General features: G+C 47.3%; 1 protein-coding gene across 1 annotated transcript; it reads right to left on the bottom strand.

Annotated features, from left to right (window-relative positions):
- Window positions 1-249: 249 nt before the first annotated feature.
- LOC309562332 (uncharacterized protein) lies at window positions 250-16,681 on the bottom strand. Its single transcript, XM_082266475.1, has 5 exons — window positions 16,586-16,681; window positions 14,839-14,879; window positions 14,684-14,758; window positions 6,469-6,667; window positions 250-683 (listed from the first exon to the last, which is right to left on the bottom strand). The coding sequence occupies exons 1-5, from the start codon at window positions 16,650-16,652 to the stop codon at window positions 271-273; spliced, it is 795 nt and encodes a 264-aa protein (XP_082122601.1). The 5' UTR covers window positions 16,653-16,681; the 3' UTR covers window positions 250-270.
- Between the last annotated feature and the right edge of the window lie 3,676 nt (window positions 16,682-20,357).

Raw genomic sequence — 20,357 nt, 5'->3', positions numbered from 1 at the left:
AAGCAGCCTTTAATTCACTAAAAAAAAAAAAAAAAAAAAAAAATAGGAATAAAAAAAATATATATACTTTTGCTACTCTTCATATACTGTTTGTTGTACATTGTCTTTGGATTCTGTATCTCTATATTATTTTTCAATAAAATGTTTTTTGGAAAAAAAAAAAAATAGATAGATATAAAATATATTTTATTTTTATTAGATAATAAAGATTGTTTGATATTGAAAAATATAAATAAATAAATAAAAGGAGTCCCTTGACATAGCCAAGTGTTAGCTTTCCTCATCAGAAGATGAATAGCAGTCTAACCCTAAAATCCCTTTGCTCCTCCCACTGGTATGCAGGTCTCCTCCCACCGCCTCCTCCATCATATTTGCAGAGTTGATGACGCTTTGCTGCGGAGGGCCTGACAGCAAAATATCCTTCAGCTTCTTTGCGGTCTCCCCTCCGCCGGTGTTATAAGCCGATCTCCCCCAGATGTCTCTCGGCTGGGATTTGGCATTGTTGAAGGCAAGAGGTGCATCCTGGACTTTCGGATCGATAAAGGCCGGGGGAGGAGGTGGGGGCGGGGCAAGTTTATCCAACCTTTCCGGTGGCGCTTCTTCCTCCGAGTCACTTCTGTGTTCCTCCTTCGCTTTCTTTGAGAGAACGGGTGTGGGCAGTAATTTTCCGCTATTGGTCTCATCTTAAAAAGAAAAAATATAATTAAAAAATTATTAGAATCAGTCGTCATTAAAGTGATTGTAAACGATTGCCTTGTAAAACAATCCATTCAGTTAAAAATAGAAATGAAAGGCTAAACATTTGTGTATGGATATAAAAATAAATTTTAACCACTTAAGGACCGCCCGCCGCACTTATACTGCGGCAGGCAGCCCCTTCTACGCAAACCAACGTAGGTATATGTCGGTCGTGTGCCTGCAGCTAGAGGGGGACCGGCGCTGGGTAGCGGGGACTCGGGTGCACTGGGCCGGCGGCTCCGATTGCCACCTGACACCTGCGATCGCTCCCCACTGAGAGAGAACGGTCAGCTGTTGTAAACACATCTGACCGTTCTTCTCTCTGGAATGATCATAGAGCTCCTGTGATCCTTCTATATAGGATCACATGTCTCTATGATCATTTCACAAGCCCATCCCCCATACAGTTAGAATCACTCCCCTGGGCTCACATTTAACCCCTTGATCACCCACAGCGTTACCCCTTCCCTGCCAGTGTCATTATTACAGTAACTGTGCATATTTTTAGCACTGATTACTGTAGTAATGTCACTGGTCCCCCCAAAAGTGTCAAAAATGTCAGTTAGGGGTCCGATCTGTCCGCCGCAATGTCGCAGTCCCACTAAAAATCGCAGATCGCTGCCATTACTAGAAAAAAAAAAAAAAAAACACACAACAAAAATGGACATAAATCTTTCCCGTAGTTTGTAGACGTGATAACTTTTGTGAAAACCAATCAAAATACGCTTATCGCGATTTTTTTTACCAAAAATATGTATCAGAAAACAAATTGGCCTAAAATGTTACATTTTGACTTTTACATTTTTTTTTTTTTTATTGGGAATGTCAGAGCAGAAAGTGAAAAATATTGTTTTTTTCAGAATTGTCGCTTTTTTTGGTTTATAGCGCAAAAAAAAAAAAAAAAAAAATCGCAGAGGTGATCAAATAACACCAAAAGAAAGCTCTATTTGTGTGGAAAAAAAGGACATCAATCTTATTTGGGTACAGCGTCACACGACCGCGCAATTGTCCGTTAAATTAACGCAGTGCCGAATAGCAAAAAATGGCCTGGTCATTAAGGGGGAAAATCCTTCCGGTCCAGAAGTGTATAATGGCACTTTTCCACTGCAGGTACCGGCTCGGCTCCACACGGCACTGCTCGGCTCGGTTTGCTTTTCCACTGCGTGGTACGAGTCGGCACCTTTCAGCACTGTATAGGCTCTACTCGGCTCGGTTTTCTTTTCCACTAAAGTAGTAAGTGGGTGGGATTACAACGATTCTCTGACCAATCAGTGGCTAGTAGTGACAAACAATCAAGGCTGCATGCAAAGGATTGTGGGATATGGTATCGGTATGGCCTGCTTGGAACCCCAACCGAGGTGGTACTGTTTAAGCGAGCCGTACCATGTAGTGGAAAAGCGCCGCTGTACCGAACCGTAGCGAACCGTTCTAACACGTACCATGCGGTACCATGCGGTACCATGCGGTGGAAAAGCGCCAAAGCGAGCCAAACCGAGTCGTACCATGCAGTGGAAAAGCGCCAAAGTGAGCCATACCGAGCCGTACCATGCAGTGGAAAAGCGCCAAAGCGAGCCAAACCGAGCCGTACCATGCAGTGGAAAAGCGCCAAAGCGAGCCAAACCGAGCCGTACCATGCAGTGGAAAAGCGCCAAAGTGAGCCATACCGAGCCGTACCATGCGGTGGAAAAGCGCCAAAGTGAGCCATACCGAGCCGTACCATGCAGTGGAAAAGCGCCAAAGTGAGCCATACCGAGCCGTACCATGCGGTGGAAAAGCGCCAAAGTGAGCCATACCGAGCCGTACCATGCAGTGGAAAAGCGCCAAAGTGAGCCATACCATGCAGTGGAAAAGCGCCAAAGCGAGCCATACCGAGCCGTACCATGCAGTGGAAAAGCGCCAAAGCGAGCCATACTGAGCCGTACCATGCAGTTGAAAAGCGCCATAAGTGAATACTCTTTTTTTTTTTACTTTTTTAGTGATCACATTCCCTCTGTTCTCAGCTGCATAAGAGCCGGGGGGTGGGAGAAGCAGCAAAACACTGAGCTTCCCAGTGAATGACTGTGCAGCGGGGGCGTGTCAGGACAAGTCTGATCATTGGAGGAGAGCAAGCTGAAAAATACTGTAGCTGCTGACTTTTATTATTGAGACCTGTCCAGGAATCCAGCGGAGTCTTGACTCCAGACAATATTTCCATAGGCCCTCCGGTGCTGCCGCCATTGCTTATATGGGGAACCGACAGTGAAGCCGCTCCCTACTGCGCATGTGCAAAGCGCGCTGTGCTTTGAAAATTGCCTGCTACTGGGGGAAGGAAGGGGGGGGGGGCGAACTTCCGAGTGAAAAGTGTGAGCAGGTACCTTCTCCAACCCCCCCCCCCCCCCGAAAGGTGTCAAGTGTGGCACTGGAAGGGGGGTGGGGGAGGAGGCAGATAACCGGAGCTTCTTCTTTCGGGCGGAGCTCTGCTTTAATTCCCTGGAACTCCTAAAGACTGGCTCAGATAAATTTTGCAAAAAAGTGTCTCTCGTGCGCTCTAAAGAATGCATCAAATTAATGTACCCGTCTAGAACTTGTACTTTAATTTGGCTCATGCTGCGGCACTTTTAGAATGTACAAATCACACTTTTGCAAAATCTGAGCTAGTTTTTTTTGCCAAAAAAAAAGTTCTTCTTAACCAGTTCCCCTTTTGTCTTCCGGGTAGATGTCCTATGACAGTGGTCCTCAACTCCGGTCCTCGGGGGCCCACTAACAGGCCAGGTTTGCAAGCTAACTAAATTACATCACAGGTGATCTCATTTGCTGCTCAGTGATTGCAGTACTCTAGTCTGCATCTCCCCAAGGTAATACTTAAAATCTGGCCTGTTAGTGGGCCCCGAGGACCAGGGTTGAGGACCACTGTCCTATGACATACTCCCAGAACATTCCTCGCGCGCTGCAGGTGCAATCTATCATTGGCCGTGTCCACTGGACATGCCACTCATTGTTACAATTGTGTTAGCCGCGATTGGTCACATTGATCACATGGTACAGACAGGACCAATCACATCTCATCTTTACCATATGATTAGCTGAGGCCTTTATAGAAAAATACCAGATGCCAGCTCTGAAACATTCCAGTACCTTCAAATACAGCACTATTTACACACTTTTTTCTCGTAATAATGGTCTTGCGCCCATGGAATATCTGTGTCATAAATATGATAAGGTTCAGGATCAAATATCAGAACGAAATACTATTCTAATGCACACCTCCACCAACATAGGTGTGCGCAGCCTATTGCATTAGGGTGTGCACCCCAAAGTTTAAATACACATGCATGTGTGTGCCTACATGTACATGGCCCCGGTACATTACTCTCCCTGCTGGCAAAGTGAAATAGAAGTGTGTGGCACTTTTCTTATGGCAGAGCAGGTCCGAGGGAGATCTTTCCCATCTCCTCACTGCCAAACAAAGCGATAATGCTAATGTGCCCTAGGTGATTAGGGTGTGCCCAGGCACACCCGCCACGCCCTGTGCGCACGCCTATGTCCACCAAACAGGATTACATAGTCAAATGGGAGCAAGATTTCCAGGAAAACCTACAACTTGAAGAGTGGCATTCGATTTCGCAGACAGCTTCGAGGTCACTCATCAATAATAGAGGCAAATTACGTTCTCTTGGAGGTGGTACATGGTGCCGACCAGATTGGCTACCTACGTCCCGGGAGCGTCTCCGAAGTGTTTTCGAGGCTGCAGATAGGATGGAACTGCATACCATATCTGGTGGCAATGTCCTAAGGTGAGACAATTTTGGATTAGAGTTTAGAATTTAATTTTTTCCTCTTACTCAAATCAATCTAACCAAAATCGCCCAAACATGCCCCGTTGGGTTGCAAAGTAGGGGAAGCCTCAAGAAATCAGACGACGACTCCTCACTTTATCTTCACATCCCCTAGGATCACCATAGCAAGAAATTGGAGGTCAGCAGCCATCCCATTTAATTAGCTTAAACAGAAGCTTTCCTGGCTTATGATAAATGATAGACTCTCCGCAATTCCAAGCGATAAAATTAAGGCATTTAACCACTTGCCTACTGGGCACTTTCACCCCCTTCCTGCCCAGGCCAATTTTAAGCTTTCAGCGCTCTCACGCTTTGAATGACAATTACGAGGTCATGCTACATTGTACCCATATGACATTTTGTATCATTTTTTTCACACAAATACAGCTTTCTTTTGGTGGTATTTAATCACCTCTGGGTTTTTTATTTCTTCCCAAAAAAAAATAGAAAAAAGACAGAAAATTTTGAAAAAAAAAAAGTTTTTCTAATTTTCTGCGAGTAAATTTTGAAAATAAATAAAATGTTTCTCCTTCACTGATGTGCGCTGATGAGGCGGCACTGATGAGGTGGCACTTATGGGCACTGATGAGGTGGCACTTATGGGCACTGATGAGGAGGTACTAATATGCCGCACTGATGAGCACTGATAGGTGGCACTGATGAGCACTGATGGGTGGCACTGATGGACGGCACCATCAGTGTCCACACTCAGCGCCCACAGTGCTGCTAGTCAGTGCCCAACAGTGCCTAAATGAGCAGGCACTGATGGCCACTGACTGATGGGGGGCACTGATGGCGGGCACTGTGGGCACTTATTGTATTTTATTTACCTCTTGTGTAATCAGGGCACTGGTGATCAGTGCCCTGATTACATTTTTCTGTGTCCCCTAACCGCTGATCGGCTCTCCTCTTCCTCACACTGCAGTCTCTGTGTGAGGAAGGAGAGCTGGCAATGAGAGATGATCTCATATGTTTACATTTGAGATCATCTCTCATTGGACGTTCCGATCACGTGGTAAATGGCCGCTGTGATTGGCCATTCACCACGATCTGTGATTGGCTGTGTCCAAGGGACACGGCCGACACAGATTTTCCCCGATGCGCGCTCGCGGGAGCGCGCGGGGAGCCTGTCACTGGGAGGCCGTATAAAGACGGCCTCACGGAAATTAGAAAGACGGCTACAGCGCGGGCTGGAAGAAGTTAAAGAAGGTCTGGGAACCGTGGATCAGATGTTTGAATGGTGACCCCCGCACTATTCCCTGCTAATATGTCTTAGGATGGCATGGGCCAGAGCGCAAGGTCTTCCCCTTTCATTCCGCTGACCACCCCCCCCCCTTTTTTTTTTTTTTTCCCCTTTTCCTTTATTTTTTGTCCTCTCTCTTTCCTATTCTCACATTTCTGCTTGAAAAGGTTTTGACTTTGCAATTTTAGCAATGGATGATGTGGGAAGTCCTATCTCCATGAAGAGGGGGTCCCCCTCCTACAAATTTCCCTCTTCTTTGGGAAATGTACAAGCGTTTAAGAATGTATTAACCTTGTATTATTCAACTTTATACATTGTTAGGTTTCCTAATTTTTGTGAAACTTTCAATAAAAATGATTGAAATCAAAGTGCCACAGCGTTGAAAGCTAAAAAATTGGCTGGGCAGGATGAGGGGCAAAAGTGCCCGGTATTGAAGTGGTTAATTGGTTCTTTTTACATTTGGCGCATTCATCACAACACAATGTTAAAGTGATGCATTTTAGAACTGCCAGAATTTGGTGTCGGAGTCACTGTCAGAACCAAAAGCGGTGCAAATGCTTCATGAATTTGGTGCAACACATTAACAAGAGGGATTAACACCGGAAAAGTGGTGCAGCAGATTTACTGAATTCTCCCCATTGTGTCTATGTGCACCCCCTGTTATCTACCTACCGGTTTCTACCCATGATGGCACTTTGCCATCCGCAGTCCTTTTCCTGGTGTACCCTCTGAGTTTCCATGGGTGTTCTTTGCAGGACGGGTCTAACCTGCGCAACTTCCACAGGTAACTCTGATACTCTTTCTTTAGGGCCTCAATCTTCACCTCAAATTCTCCAATCTTTCTTTCTGAATAGTGACTCAGCTGAGATTGCTGTAAACAGATGGAAAAGTTGGTTAGAAAAGACCTAAGCGGTAAAATGAAAAACACATTTATTATTAAAGCGGAGTTCCGGGCACAGATGTCATTTTTTAATGAACATACCCCCGGGACAGTCAGGGCTAGCACATTCCACAATGGCTAGCCTCTGATCTGTCCCGGTTCGCACTTACCTTTTAGAAGAAATGCTTACTTATAAAATTTCTTCCACAGCGTTTCCATCTCTCTTGTGGGCAGCTGAAGCCGGCGCGGTCCTCTTCTGTGTCTTCTTCCGCGTCTTCTTGTCCCAGAATGCGCCTGCACCGGCCCCTCTCGTCACTACCGACACGGCGCCGCATTCCTCCACAGCTTCTGGGCATGCCCAGAAGCTGTTTAGCAGGGGAATGCGGCGTCGCCCGGAAATGACGAGCGGGGCCGGTGCCGTCGCATTGATTCCTGGGAGCTGTGACGTTCAGCTCCCAGGAATCATAGCGAGGCAGGAAGTGACGGGGTGAGCCGCGGCTCCGAGGGAGGAAGTACTCTGAGGTGAGTATCTTCGATCTTCAATTGCAAGGTAAGTAAACAAAAAAAAAAAAAAAAATAACTATCCAATTCCTTTTCAGGTGAGGCATACCTAGCGGAGGGGCACAAAAAAAAAAAATATCGTTTTTGTGCCCGGAACTCCGCTTTAATAGTAACCCATCATAACGTCATTACAGGTGAAAAACAGAATTACTTCTTTCCACTTTAGCCCTGCTCACATTGCTGCTACTGCAGCAATGTGGTTCGTTATCGTCCAGCGGCGTAGACCTACATCGCTGGACTCCGCCCCTTGTGGGCGCCGCGCGCACCGCCGGAGGCTCGCTCCTGCTGTTTTCAGTTACAGCGGGAGTCGGGCGAGGAGCGGGGGTGATCACCGCCGCTCTTTCCCGATCATCGGGGAATCAAGTGTGGAGATCCGCCCGCTTGTGTAAACAAAGCGGGCGGATCTCCTAAGTGACAGGCAGGGTCAGATTGCAGGGTTCAGCATAGCTGAACCTGCGATCTGTCCCTGTGTCACTCAGTCACCTCCCCCCCACACACGTCAGTAAGCACCAGGCATACATTAACCCCTCCCTATCCAATAAAATTAACCCCTTCCCTGCCAGTGTCATTATTACAGTAACAGTACATATTTATAGCACTGATTACTGTAGTAATGTCACTGGTACCCCCAAAAGTATCAAAAATGTCAGTCAAGGGTCCGATCTGTCCGCCGCAATCCCGCAAAAAAAAAAAAATCACAGATCGCCGCCATTACTCGTTAAAAAAAAAAAAACACCAAAAATGACAGAAATCTTTCCCTTAGTTAGTAAACGCAATAACCTTTGGGCAAACCAATCAAAATACACTTATTGCGATTGTTTTTACCAAAAATATGTAGCAGAAAACAAATTGGCCAAAAATGATAAAAAAAATTTGATTTTTACATTTTTTGGGGGGGAATTTTATATAAAAAAATTTGAAAAATATTGTTATTTTTTTTCAAAATTTTCGCTCTTTTTTTGTTTATAGCGCAAAAAGTAAAAATCGCACAGGTGATCAAATACCACCAAAAGAAAGCTCTGTTTGTGGGGAAAAAAAGACGTAAATTTCGTTTGGGTACGGCGTTGCATGGCCGCGCAATTGTCAGTTAAATTCACACAGTCCCGAAACGCAAAAAGTGGCCTGGACGTAAGACAGCAAAATCCTCCGGTGGTAAAGTAGTTAAAAAACAAACAAGCAAACAAACATGGCTCCCATCCAATGACCGATCACGTGACCAATGTTGCGAGGCCTTGACACCATCGATGTGGCACTATTCCTCCCACTAATATTAATGATGGGATATTATTCCTTCTACGGACACCGACAATGGGGCACTACTCCTCCCACTGACACCAAAGGTGGGGCACTATTCCACCCACTGACTCCATCGATGAGGCGCTACTCCTCCCACTCACACCAACTGTGGGGTGATCAAGGGGTTAAATGTGAGCTGCTGACTTTTAATAAAAAGCCAAAAAAAAACAAACATTTTTTTAATTCATTTTTGGATAGAGTAAGGGAGGATTAGAACCCCGGTATGTTTCTTGTTTTTTTAGCCATCTGTATATCCGAGTCCCACTGGGGAGATCTCCCTTCACTTCCTGTCCCATAGCCACAACAGGAAGCTAGAAGAAATTCCCCTGAATGTGAGGTTGTCACCAAAACTATTGTCCCCATTGACAGATTTCTCCCCTATTCCTATTGTGGTGACAATCCAAAATCCAATTTTTTTTCCATCTCATTTTGAGGCTGCAGTTTTATGATTGAAAAATATGGAAGGATACGAGGTCTGTACGGAACGATACACGAGGTCTGTACGGAACGATACACGAGGTCTGTACGGAACGTGTCACGATTGGTCACGCCCACGGCGACTAGCTAACCGAGATGTGGTTTCGTGACTGGGGAGTATAAGGGAATAAGGGAAACTCCTACTGAGTAATAAGACTGGCTGTGACACTTTCACAGCCTGCACTGCCTTTGGTCACCACTAGAGGGAGACTACACTCCAATCCAGCTGGCTGACAGGCAGATACAAATCTTACATACAATCTGGTGCACTGTAAGGGTTGGGGAGCAGTCTAGCAATTATCACACACTACTAGGATTCCTCCAGCTATCCTACAAGCTAGAACCCCGGTGTTAATCACTCTTCCCACTGTCCACACACCACAAACAATAGCCTGCCACCACTCAACAGTTTGTCCGCAGACTGGTCTGCTGGGCCACCACACACACACAGATCTCTGTCTAGTTTATAATCTGCATGCAATCTGCCAACACGTAGTGCAATTGCATACAGATTGGCACGTAGCTTGGACCGAGCAATTAGGCACTAAAATGCAACAATTTCTCCAGAGATACGAGTCCTAGCTTAGTACACAGAAGTCACTTATTAATTTTATAATTTAATATCCCAAAAGTGAGCACTGCATAAGAAATAAACACAAGAAAAAGGAGTTACAAAAAATACAAAAAGACACAATTGGCAATTTGCTATGAAAATCAAAACAGAAATAAACTTTACCGAAGCTTATCCCTTGGTAGAAGCATACCGGAAACCGTGTGGGGACTCCCCAGTTTAGAACTGGCTTCATGGAAGAACAATGTCCATATCTTAGGTTCCCCAATTTATTGGAATAGGAATGTGGGCTGGACATTAGCCCTTGACCAATCAACCCCAGGGGGGTTGTCCCCGTCTAAGCCCACAGGAGGTTTTGTGTTCTGAACTGACCAGAGGTGAATTGGCCCAGAACGGCGCTGACCGCTGAGTCAGGGATAGGAATTCTGACACCAGCGCATCGGTCTGATCGCGACAGTACCAAACACTGCCTGCCTGCCGTAATCAGGCGCCATATAACGGTTTTGTGCGTTTCTCTAGGATTTTACACGCACTACAAATACAGATTTACATGTACTTGTAGCCCAACACGTGAACCATAAGAAGGAATTATTTTCATCTCTCTGCCACTAATATTTTATCTATTATGAGAGATAAAATACATTCCTTAGATCTGATGATACCAATCAAAGCTTGCAGACAGTTTGGAGCCTCTCATCGTCCCCTGCGGATCCTCGTAGTCAAGATGACTAGCAGTTTTCTTTGAGGCTCCAGGAAGGTGACAATTTTTGTTTACTTGCATGGGAGACTTTTATTGGCATCTAGGTGGCACCTCTATCCTAGAGACTGGTCCTGTCCTTTTCAAATGCTAATAACAGGACATATGTGTATGACTGATTACTGAATACTATAATTATACTATTTCTACAGATCACTTCATATCTCGCTAAGGCACAACTACCCTACCCTTACATTTATGTTACAGAATGATACGAGGTCTGCATGGAACGATACGAGGTCTGCATGGAACGATACGAGGTCTGCATGGAACGATACGAGATCTGTATGGAACGATACGAGATCTGTATGGAATGATATGAGGTCTGTATGTAAAGATATGAGGTCTGTATGTAAAGATATGAGGAGGTCTGTATGGTACGATAAGAGGTCTGTATGGAACGATACGAGATCTGTATGGAACGACACGAGGTCTGTATGGAACGATACGAGGTCTGTATGGAACGATACGAGATCTGTATGGAACGATATGAGGTCTGTATGTAAAGATATGAGGAGGTCTGTATGTAAAGATATGAGGAGGTCTGTATGGAACGATAAGAGGTCTGTATGGAACGATACGAGATCTGTATGGAACGACACGAGGTCTGTATGGAACGATACGAGATCTGTATGCAGGGTTCATACACATTTTTACCAAGAAAATTCCATGACTTTTCCATGACTTCACGTAAATATTCATGACCTAAAGTTTCATGAAATGTCTATGTATACATGTTAAATAAGAAGAAAATCCATGTCACACCCAGCATATTTTCACTAAAATAAATGACAATTTTTGTAGTGTACAGTACCTCTGCAGTTAGGATTTCGTTTCTGGATACAGCGCGACTCAAAATGGTCCCTTGTTTTACAGTGGATGAGATGGAAGCACCACTGCCACAGCTGGGAGCGGGTGTCACTTCAGGCGCACGGGTGAAAAAGCTGAGAACTCTGATGTAGGGGGGACTCTGGTGACCAGAGACCACTTTCCACAGAGAGAATGCACTAAGGAAGGGAGGGGGGGTCCTGAAATAAGGAGGAACCTTTATAACAGTGCCCCCTTACATCAGTGACCCCCCCTCAGACTGGCCGGGGAGCACTGTCACTGACCTCCTCTTAGGTGCACCATGCTCTGGTTTTATCCTGTAGTTTCCTCTCCCCAGTCCACACATGTCTGACTTCTCCTGTGATCCCCATCCCGACAGAACTCCCACTTTTGACTCCTCTCCAGACATGATAAAAGACAAGAGATGGTCAGAGATTACGGACATGATAGAAGAGATGGTTAGAGGCTGTGGACATGGTACAGGAGGTGGTCAGAGGCTTTGGACATGGTACAGGAGATTTTCAAAGGCTGTGGACATGTTACAGGAGGTGGTTAGAGGCTGCGGACATGATACAGGAGGTGGTCAGAGGATGCGGACATGGTACAGGAGATTTTCAAAGGCTGTGGACATGGTACAGGAGGTGGTTAGAGGCTGCGGACATGATACAGGAGGTGGTCCAAGGCTGCGGACATGGTACAGGAGGTGGTTAGAGGCTGCGGACATGATACAGGAGGTGGTCCAAGGCTGCGGACATGATACAGGAGGTGGTCCAAGGCTGCGGACATGATACAGGAGGTGGTCAAAGGCTGTGGACATGATACAGGAGGTGGTCAAAGGCTGTGGACATGATACAGGAGGTGGTCAAAGGCTGTGGACATGGTACAGGAGGTAGTAAAAGGCTGTGGACATGGTACAGGAGATTTTCAAAGGCTGCGGAAATGGTATAGGAGATTTTCAAAGGCTGCGGACATGGTACAGGAGATGGTCAAAGGCTGCAGACATGGTAGAAGAGATGGTCAGAGACTGCGGACATGGTAGAAGAGATGGTCAGAGACTGCGGACATGGTAGAAGAGATGGTCAGAGACTGCAGACATGGTAGAAGAGATGGTCAGAGACTGCGGACATGATAGAAGAGATAGTCAGGGACTGTGGACATGATACAAGAGATGGTCAGAGACTGCGGACATGGTAGAAGAGATGGTCAGAGACTGCGGACATGATAGAAGAGATAGTCAGGGACTGTGGACATGATACAAGAGAAGGTCAGAGACTGCGGACATGATAGAAGATAGAAGAGCACTAGAGGGGGCCGGAGAGCACAGGGGAAGCAGAGAGAACTGGAGGAGCTGAAGGGCATGGGGGGGGGGGGGGAATAGAGAGAATTAAGGGGGGGTTTGGAAAGCATTGCAGGGGGGTTGGAAGGCACAGGGGAGTGGAGAGCACTGTCTGGGGGGGGACAGGAAATCTCTGAGGGAGTAGCCAGGGAGCACAGGGGGGTGGAGAGCACTGGGGGAGCCAGAATAAGAGCACGGAGAGGGCTAAGAGCAGGGAGGGCTAAAAGAGCACTGGGGGGGGGCTAAAAGAGCACCAAAACAGAAAATGACTTTTTTCCCCCCCCATTTTCACAACACATTCCACAACACATTCCACAACACAGGCAGTCTGCTTCTACATTCCACAACACGGGCAGTCGGCTTCTACATTCCACAACACATTCCACAACAGGGGCAGTCGGCTTCCACATTCCACAACACATACCACAGCACATACCACAGCACATACCACAGCACATACCACAGCACGGGCAGTCGGCTTTTACATTCCATAGCACATACCACAGTACCAGCAGTCGCATTCCATAGCACATACCACAGTACCGGCAGTCGCATTCCATAGCACATACCACAGTACTGGCAGTCGCATTCCATAGCACATACCACAGTACGGGCAGTCGCATTCCATAGCACATACCACAGTACCAGCAGTCGCATTCCATAGCACATACCACAGTACCAGCAGTCGCATTCCATAGCACATACCACAGTACCGGCAGTCGCATTCCATAGCACATACCACAGTACTGGCAGTCGCATTCCATAGCACATACCACAGTACGGGCAGTCGGCTTTTACATTCCATATCACATACCACAGCACAGGAGAGAAGCAGTCGGCCTGACACCCCCCAGTGCACGCCCCCCGTACGTCCCTGAGAGCGGGACAGTGAATGCACGATTTCTCAGTTTCAGGTTTCAGCGAATCAATCCACCACAGGGTTCCCAGTCTGTCACGGTCTATTCATATTGAAGAGACCAGTGATCAGGCTTCAGCGCTGCGGCTGATTAATCCGCCTAAACCCGAAACAGAGAAAATAGTCCACTTACTGTCCCCCGCTCCCACAGAATACAGGGGGCCCAGAGACAAAATTAAAAAGTTGCACAACACTTTTCCATGACTTTTCCAAAACTTAGTAAGTTTAGTCATTTTCCAGGACTTTTCCAGGATTTTCATGACCGTACGAACCCTGTGTATGGAACGATACGAGGTCTGTATGGAACGACACGAGGTCTGTATGGAACGACACGAGGTCTGTATGGAACGACACGAGGTCTGTATGGAACGACACGAGGTCTGTATGGAACGACACGAGGTCTGCATGGAACGACACGAGGTCTGCATGGAACGATACGAGGTCTGCATGGAACGATACGAGGTCTGTATGGAACGATACGAGGTCTGCATGGAAAGATACGAGGTCTGCATGGAACGATACGAGGTCTGCATGGAACGATACGAGGTCTGCATGGAACGATACGAGGTCTGCATGGAACGATACGAGGTCTGCATGGAACGACACGAGGTCTGCATGGAACGACACGAGGTCTGCATGGAACGACACGAGGTCTGCATGGAACGATACGAGGTCTGCATGGAACGACACGAGGTCTGCATGGAACGACACGAGGTCTGCATGGAACGACACGAGGTCTGTATGGAACGATACGAGGTCTGCATGGAACGATACGAGGTCTGTATGGAACGATACGAGGTCTGTATGGAACGATACGAGGTCTGTATGGAACGATACGAGGTCTGTATGGAACGATACGAGGTCTGTATGGAACGATACGAGGTCTGCATGGAACGACACGAGGTCTGCATGGAACGACACGAGGTCTGCATGGAACGATACGAGGTCTGCATGGAACGATACGAGGTCTGCATGGAACGATACGAGGTCTGCATGGAACGACACGAGGTCTGCATGGAACGACACGAGGTCTGTATGGAACGACACGAGGTCTGTATGGAACGATACGAGGTCTGCATGGAACGATACGAGGTCTGTATGGAACGATACGAGGTCTGTATGGAACGATACGAGGTCTGTATGGAACGATACGAGGTCTGTATGGAATGATACGAGGTCTGTATGGAACGATACGAGGTCTGCATGGAACGATACAAGGTCTGTCCTCCATAGATTTGGTGCAGTGTTGCCCAGCACCGTCTTACCTCTAAATAATATTCAATCTCATTTTTGATGCTGGGGATCCATTTCTTCACATCTGTGGCTGTGTGCAGCGCCCCCTGCAGGAAACATGGAGGGGAGACTAGTAAAAGGGACTGTGGCAAAAGTCATTTATAGGACAGCTCAGGTCCAGGCTCACCAGTTTGGGGCGATTACCGCCGATGTCCTTCACACGTCCCTCTAAATGAGAAAACAAAGCTGGAGGTCAGTTAAACTAAAAGGAGTGTGCCAATCTCTACTGAACCCCAAAACTGACATCCCATCAGTGGAGATTTCAGTTCAAGATGGGAGTCTCACACCTGGTGCTGCATTCAATGGAATGTATACTACGGCGTGCCCCTGTAGTGTTCCCCATCTCATAATATACCTCTACACTTACACCCCCTGCCCACTACTGCCCCTCCTCCCCTTATACTCCTTGTACCACCCACTCCTCATTACACCCCCCTGTACTCCCCCCTTCTCTCATTACTCCCCCTTCCTCTCATTATACCCCCCGGTACAACCCCCTCCTCTCATTATACCCCCCCTCATTAAAACCCCTCGTACCCCCCCCCAACCACCTACTTCTCTCATTGTACACCCCCGCATTCTCCCCCCTCCTCTCGTTATACCCCCTTTACTCCCCCTCCCTCCCTCATTATACCCCCCCAACCATCAACTCCATTCATTGTACACCCCTGTACTCCCCCCCCCTCCTCTTGTTATACCCTCTGTACTCCCCCGCTCCCTACTCTCGTTATACCCCCTGTACTCCCCCCCCCTCCTCTCATTATAACCCCCTAAACTCCCCCTCCTCATTATACCCCTTGTACTCCCCCTTCCTCTTATTATACTCCCTTCCCCTCCTCTCATTATAACCCCTGTACTCCCCCCCCCCCCCAACCTCTTCTCATTATACCCCCCTATACTCCCCCCTCCTCTCATTATACCCCCCCTGTACTCCCCCCTCCGCTTATTATACCCGCCTATACTTCCCCCCCTCCTCTCATTATACCCCCCCTAAACCCCCCCTCCTCTCATTATACCCCCCTGTACTCCCCCTCCTCTTATTATGCCCCCTATACTCCCCCCCTCCACTCATTATACCCCCTATACTCCCCCCTCCTCTCATTATACCCCCCTCTCATTATATCTCCCTGTACTCCCCCCTCTTATTATACCCCCTATACTCCCCCCTCCTCTCATTATACCCCCTATACTCCCCCCCTCCACTCATTATACCCCCTATACTCCCCCCTCCTCTCATTATACCCCCCTCTCATTATATCTCCCTGTACTCCCCCCTCTTATTATACCCCCTATACTCCCCCCTCCTCTCATTATACCCCCTATACTCCCCCCCTCCACTCATTATACCCCCTATACTCCCCCTCCTCTCATTATACCCCCCTCTCATTATATCTCCCTGTACTCCCCCCTCCTCTCATTATACCCCCCTCCTCTCATTATACCCCCCTGTACTCCCCCCGCCTCTCATTATACCCCCCTCCTCTCATTATACCCCCCTGTACTCCCCCTCCTCTTATTATACCCCCCTATACTCCCCCCTCCTCTCATTATACCCCCCTCTCATTATATCTCCCTGTACTCCCCCCTCCTCTCATTATACCCCCCTATACTCCCCCTCCTCTTATTATACCCCCCTATACTCCCCCTCCTCTTATTATACCCCCCTCTCATTATATCTCCCTGTACTCCCCCCTCCTCTTATTATACCCCCTATACTCCCCCCTCCTCTCATTATACCCCCCTGTTTCCCCCCCCTCCTCTCATTATACCCCCCCTGTACTCCCCCTCCTCTTATTATACCCTCATATACTCCCCCCTCCTCTCATTATACCCCCCCCCCCCTATAATTATACCCCCTGTGCGCCTCCTCTCACCTTCCCTCTCTCTCTGCAGCCACACTCGGTTTAGTCTCCCCAGCTGCTTCTCCTCATTCCTGGCCATGATTACTTCCTCGTCCCGGCTGATGACATCACTACACGTGTTTCCGATAGGCGGAGCTCACCAACCTCTAACCCCTCCACCAATCAGAACGCCGCCTCGGGGGGGTGGGCGTGGCTGTATATTCTCGGCTCTCATGTGATCTGAGCGGCCTGTCAGGCTGTGTGCTCCTCGTTCGTTCCTCGTCCAGGACGCTCCGAGCCTGGGGGCGGAGCTACTCTGTGTGATGGAGGAACTACAAGTCTCAGCATACACTGAGAGAGTCCTGGGGGGAATTAAAGATCATTGTTATAGCAGGGTCCCCCCTCTATTTCCCATTCTCCCTTACTCTTGTTGGAACCGAGATATGTCATGTCTGAGTAATGGGGTTTTCGACCTTGCCCCCAGGGGCTGGAGATCATAATCCTTATGTGACGGGGTTCCAGCCTGACGAATTGCTCCCTGGGGTTACTATCCTTCTCCCCATATGTCACTAAGTTCTGGCCTGATGATTGGCCCCTGGGGGGCGGGGGTTAATTACCTTCTCCTCCCAATGTGATAAGGTTTGGTCCCTATGCATTGGGGTTAATCCCCCCCCCCTATGTGATAAGGTTTGATTCCCATGCATTGGCGTTAATTACCTTCTCCCCTCATGTAAAAAGGTTTGGTCCCCATGCATTGGGATTAAATACATTCTCCCCCCATGTGATAAGGTTTGGTCCCCATGCGTAGGGTAATTACCTTCTCCCCCCATGTAATAACATTTGGTCCCCATGCATTGGGGTTAATTACCTTCTCTCCCCCCCCCCCCCAATGTGATAAGGTTTAGTCCCAATGCATTGGGGTTAATTACCTTCTCCCCCCTTCCTTACAGTTAGCCCCCAGGGGCTGAGATCAATAAGGACTCCCCCATGTAATGGAATTCTTTGCCTGATAATGGGCCCCCAGGGGCTGGATTCAATTACCTTTGCTCCCATGTGATTGGAATCTGGCCTGGCAATTAGCACCCAGGGGCTGGGGTCAATAACCTTCTCCCCTCATGTGATTGGGTTTCAGTGTAGCGATTGGCCCCCAAGGATCGGGGTTTATAACTATTCCCCCTCATGTGTTGGGGTACCGGCCCAACGATTTGCCCCCGGGGGCCATGCCTGGGGTCACAAGACATGCTCAGCTAGTATTTTGTACTCCCATTCAGTGCTAATGAACTAAAAAGACATAAATAGGGGGGCAGCGAGCGCAGCAAGCTTTATTTAATGTAGGATAGCAAGGCCCTGTAGGATAGGTCAGGGGTTAGTAGTAACACAGAGGTCAGAGAATGTAACACACAGTGCTGGGATCTGTAGTAATACAGAGTGCAGGGGTTAGGAGTAAGTAACTCAGAGGTTTGTACTATTTAACCACTTGAGCTCAGGAACATTTTACCCCCTTCATGACCAGGCTATTTTTTTTAGACCTAAACTTATTTAGCAGTGCACTAATTTAACTGGTAATTGCGCAGTCATGCAACACTGTACCCAAAAAAAATTATATCAATTTTTTTACACAAATAGAGCTTTCTGTTGGTGTTATTTATGTTTGTGATCTATATATATATATATTTGCAGGGGGTGGCTGGAGAGCCTGGAGTGTGGTGCTGCAGGAAAAAATGGGGATGCTATTCTATATACAGGTGAAAGACTAAGTAAAGGGGATCTATTCTATGGGGGACCTGCCCTGGCCTGCTCTAAAGGGGATCTATGAGGGACCTATCCTGGCCTGCTCTAAAGGAGGCTCTATGAGGGACCTATCCTGGCCTGCTCTAAAGGAGGATCTATGGGGGACCTTCCCTGGCCTGCTCTAAAGTGGGATTTATATGGGAGACCTGCCCTGGCCTGCTCTAAAGGGGGATCTATGGGGAACCTGCCCTAGCCTGCTCTAAAGGGGGATCTATATGAGGGACCTGCCATGGCGTGCTCTAATGGGGGATCTATATGGGGGACCTGCTCTAATGGGGGATCTATATGGGGGACCTGCTCTGACCTGCTCTAATGGGGGATCTATATGGGGGACCTGCCCTGACCTGCTCTAAAGGGGGATCTATATGAGGGACCTGCCCTGACCTGCTCTAAAGAGGATCTATGGGGGACCCTGGCCTGGCCTGGCCTGCTCTAAAGGGAGATCTATGGGGACCCTTGCCTGCTCTTAAGGGGGATCTATAGGGACCCTGGCCTGCTCTAAAGGGGGTCATGTTGGCTAAATATATATATATATATATATATATATATATAAAATTCTTTGCAGAGAGAGCCTGGAGTACCTGGTGGTGCAGGAAAACCTGGAAGCACGTGCAATATAGGTGAAAAGGTAAGACTAAAGGGGGATCTGTGGGGACCCTGGCCTGCTCTAAAGGGGGATCTATGGGGAACCCTGACCTTGCCTGCTCTAAAGGGGGATCTATGGGAACCCTGCTTTAAAGAGGATCTATGGGGGACCCTGGCCTGCTCTAAAGGGGATCTTTGGGGGCAAAAGAAGCGGAGCACGGGTGACCTTAAAATTATGCCCCCCCCCCCCCCCCCCGGAAAAAAAAGTTCTGTGGACGCCCATGAGTGGGTTTTTTTTGTAATTTTGAGCACAAATCATGCCATTGTCATGGTGCAGTGGTAGGTCGGGGAAGGAAACCGTATTCTCATGACATACTGATGTGAATGACAAACCCATGTCGTTGGCATTGCAATGTTTTAAAAATTGTTGGACTAGAGATTTCAGCAGTGTGCCATGGGCCTTAGTGTTGGGTAGTTCCAAGAGCTTTGCCAAAAAGAACCATGAAAATTGGTATTTACCATGAAAAAGAGCCACAAACTCAGAATTTTAACACTTTATAAATACACCCAATACTCGTCAATACTATATTTACTGTATATCACTCCCTGTGAACATCTGATAGTTTTATAGGGCCGTATACACAAAGGAGCCCAGCCAAGTGTCATGTGAGGCCAGGCTGGTATCAGGAAAGCCTTTGGGTTGTTGCCAGATGATGGTATCACGGGTGCGGTTTGTAGCTTTGGGATTCTCACCCCTATTGATCCAGCAGATAATCCCTATAAAAACACTCAACTGTGTACACAACGCTAAGGTTACCTACAGTATACAATCCTTAAAGAGAACCTGTCACCTATAGACAGAATATCTTTTAGGCTAGATTGGTATTTCAGACAAGGCTGTATTTCCATTTGCTGGGTTCCCCTGTTTTGGCTTATGTCTCTACTGGAAACAGAATTCTCTAGAAAAGGACAGGAAGCTGCAAACCCATAAATCACTTTTAATACCTTAGATTGTAAGCTCCTGGAGGGCAGGGACTGATGTGAATGTACAATGTATATGGAAAAGCGCTGCATAAATTGACGGCGCTATACAAGTACCTAAAATATAAATAAATAAATAAGGGATGGAATTGGAATGGTATGCAGCCAACTCAATTTGAAAATTCCTATCAGGGTGGTGTAAGGTATAACCCATTTGGGCAGCATTCATACCTGAGCGTCACATTTTAAAAAACAATTTTTCCTGAGGTTTTCAGCTTTTCATCCACTTTTATTCATTATTTATTTATTTATTTTTTACTTTTTTTTGTAAGGGGTTAGGAGTTAAAGGTTATGGGGTTAATGAATTTATTTTATTTGTTTACTTATTAATATTTATTTATTTTGTTAGATTGGGGATTAGGGTTAGGATTAGGGGGTTAATATTAGA

The sequence above is a fragment of the Pelophylax lessonae genome (genome assembly GCF_965119305.1).
Source record: "Pelophylax lessonae genome assembly, chromosome: 8".
NCBI classification, from domain to species: domain Eukaryota; kingdom Metazoa; phylum Chordata; class Amphibia; order Anura; family Ranidae; genus Pelophylax; species Pelophylax lessonae.
This window is presented reverse-complemented; position numbering and strand designations above follow the sequence as displayed.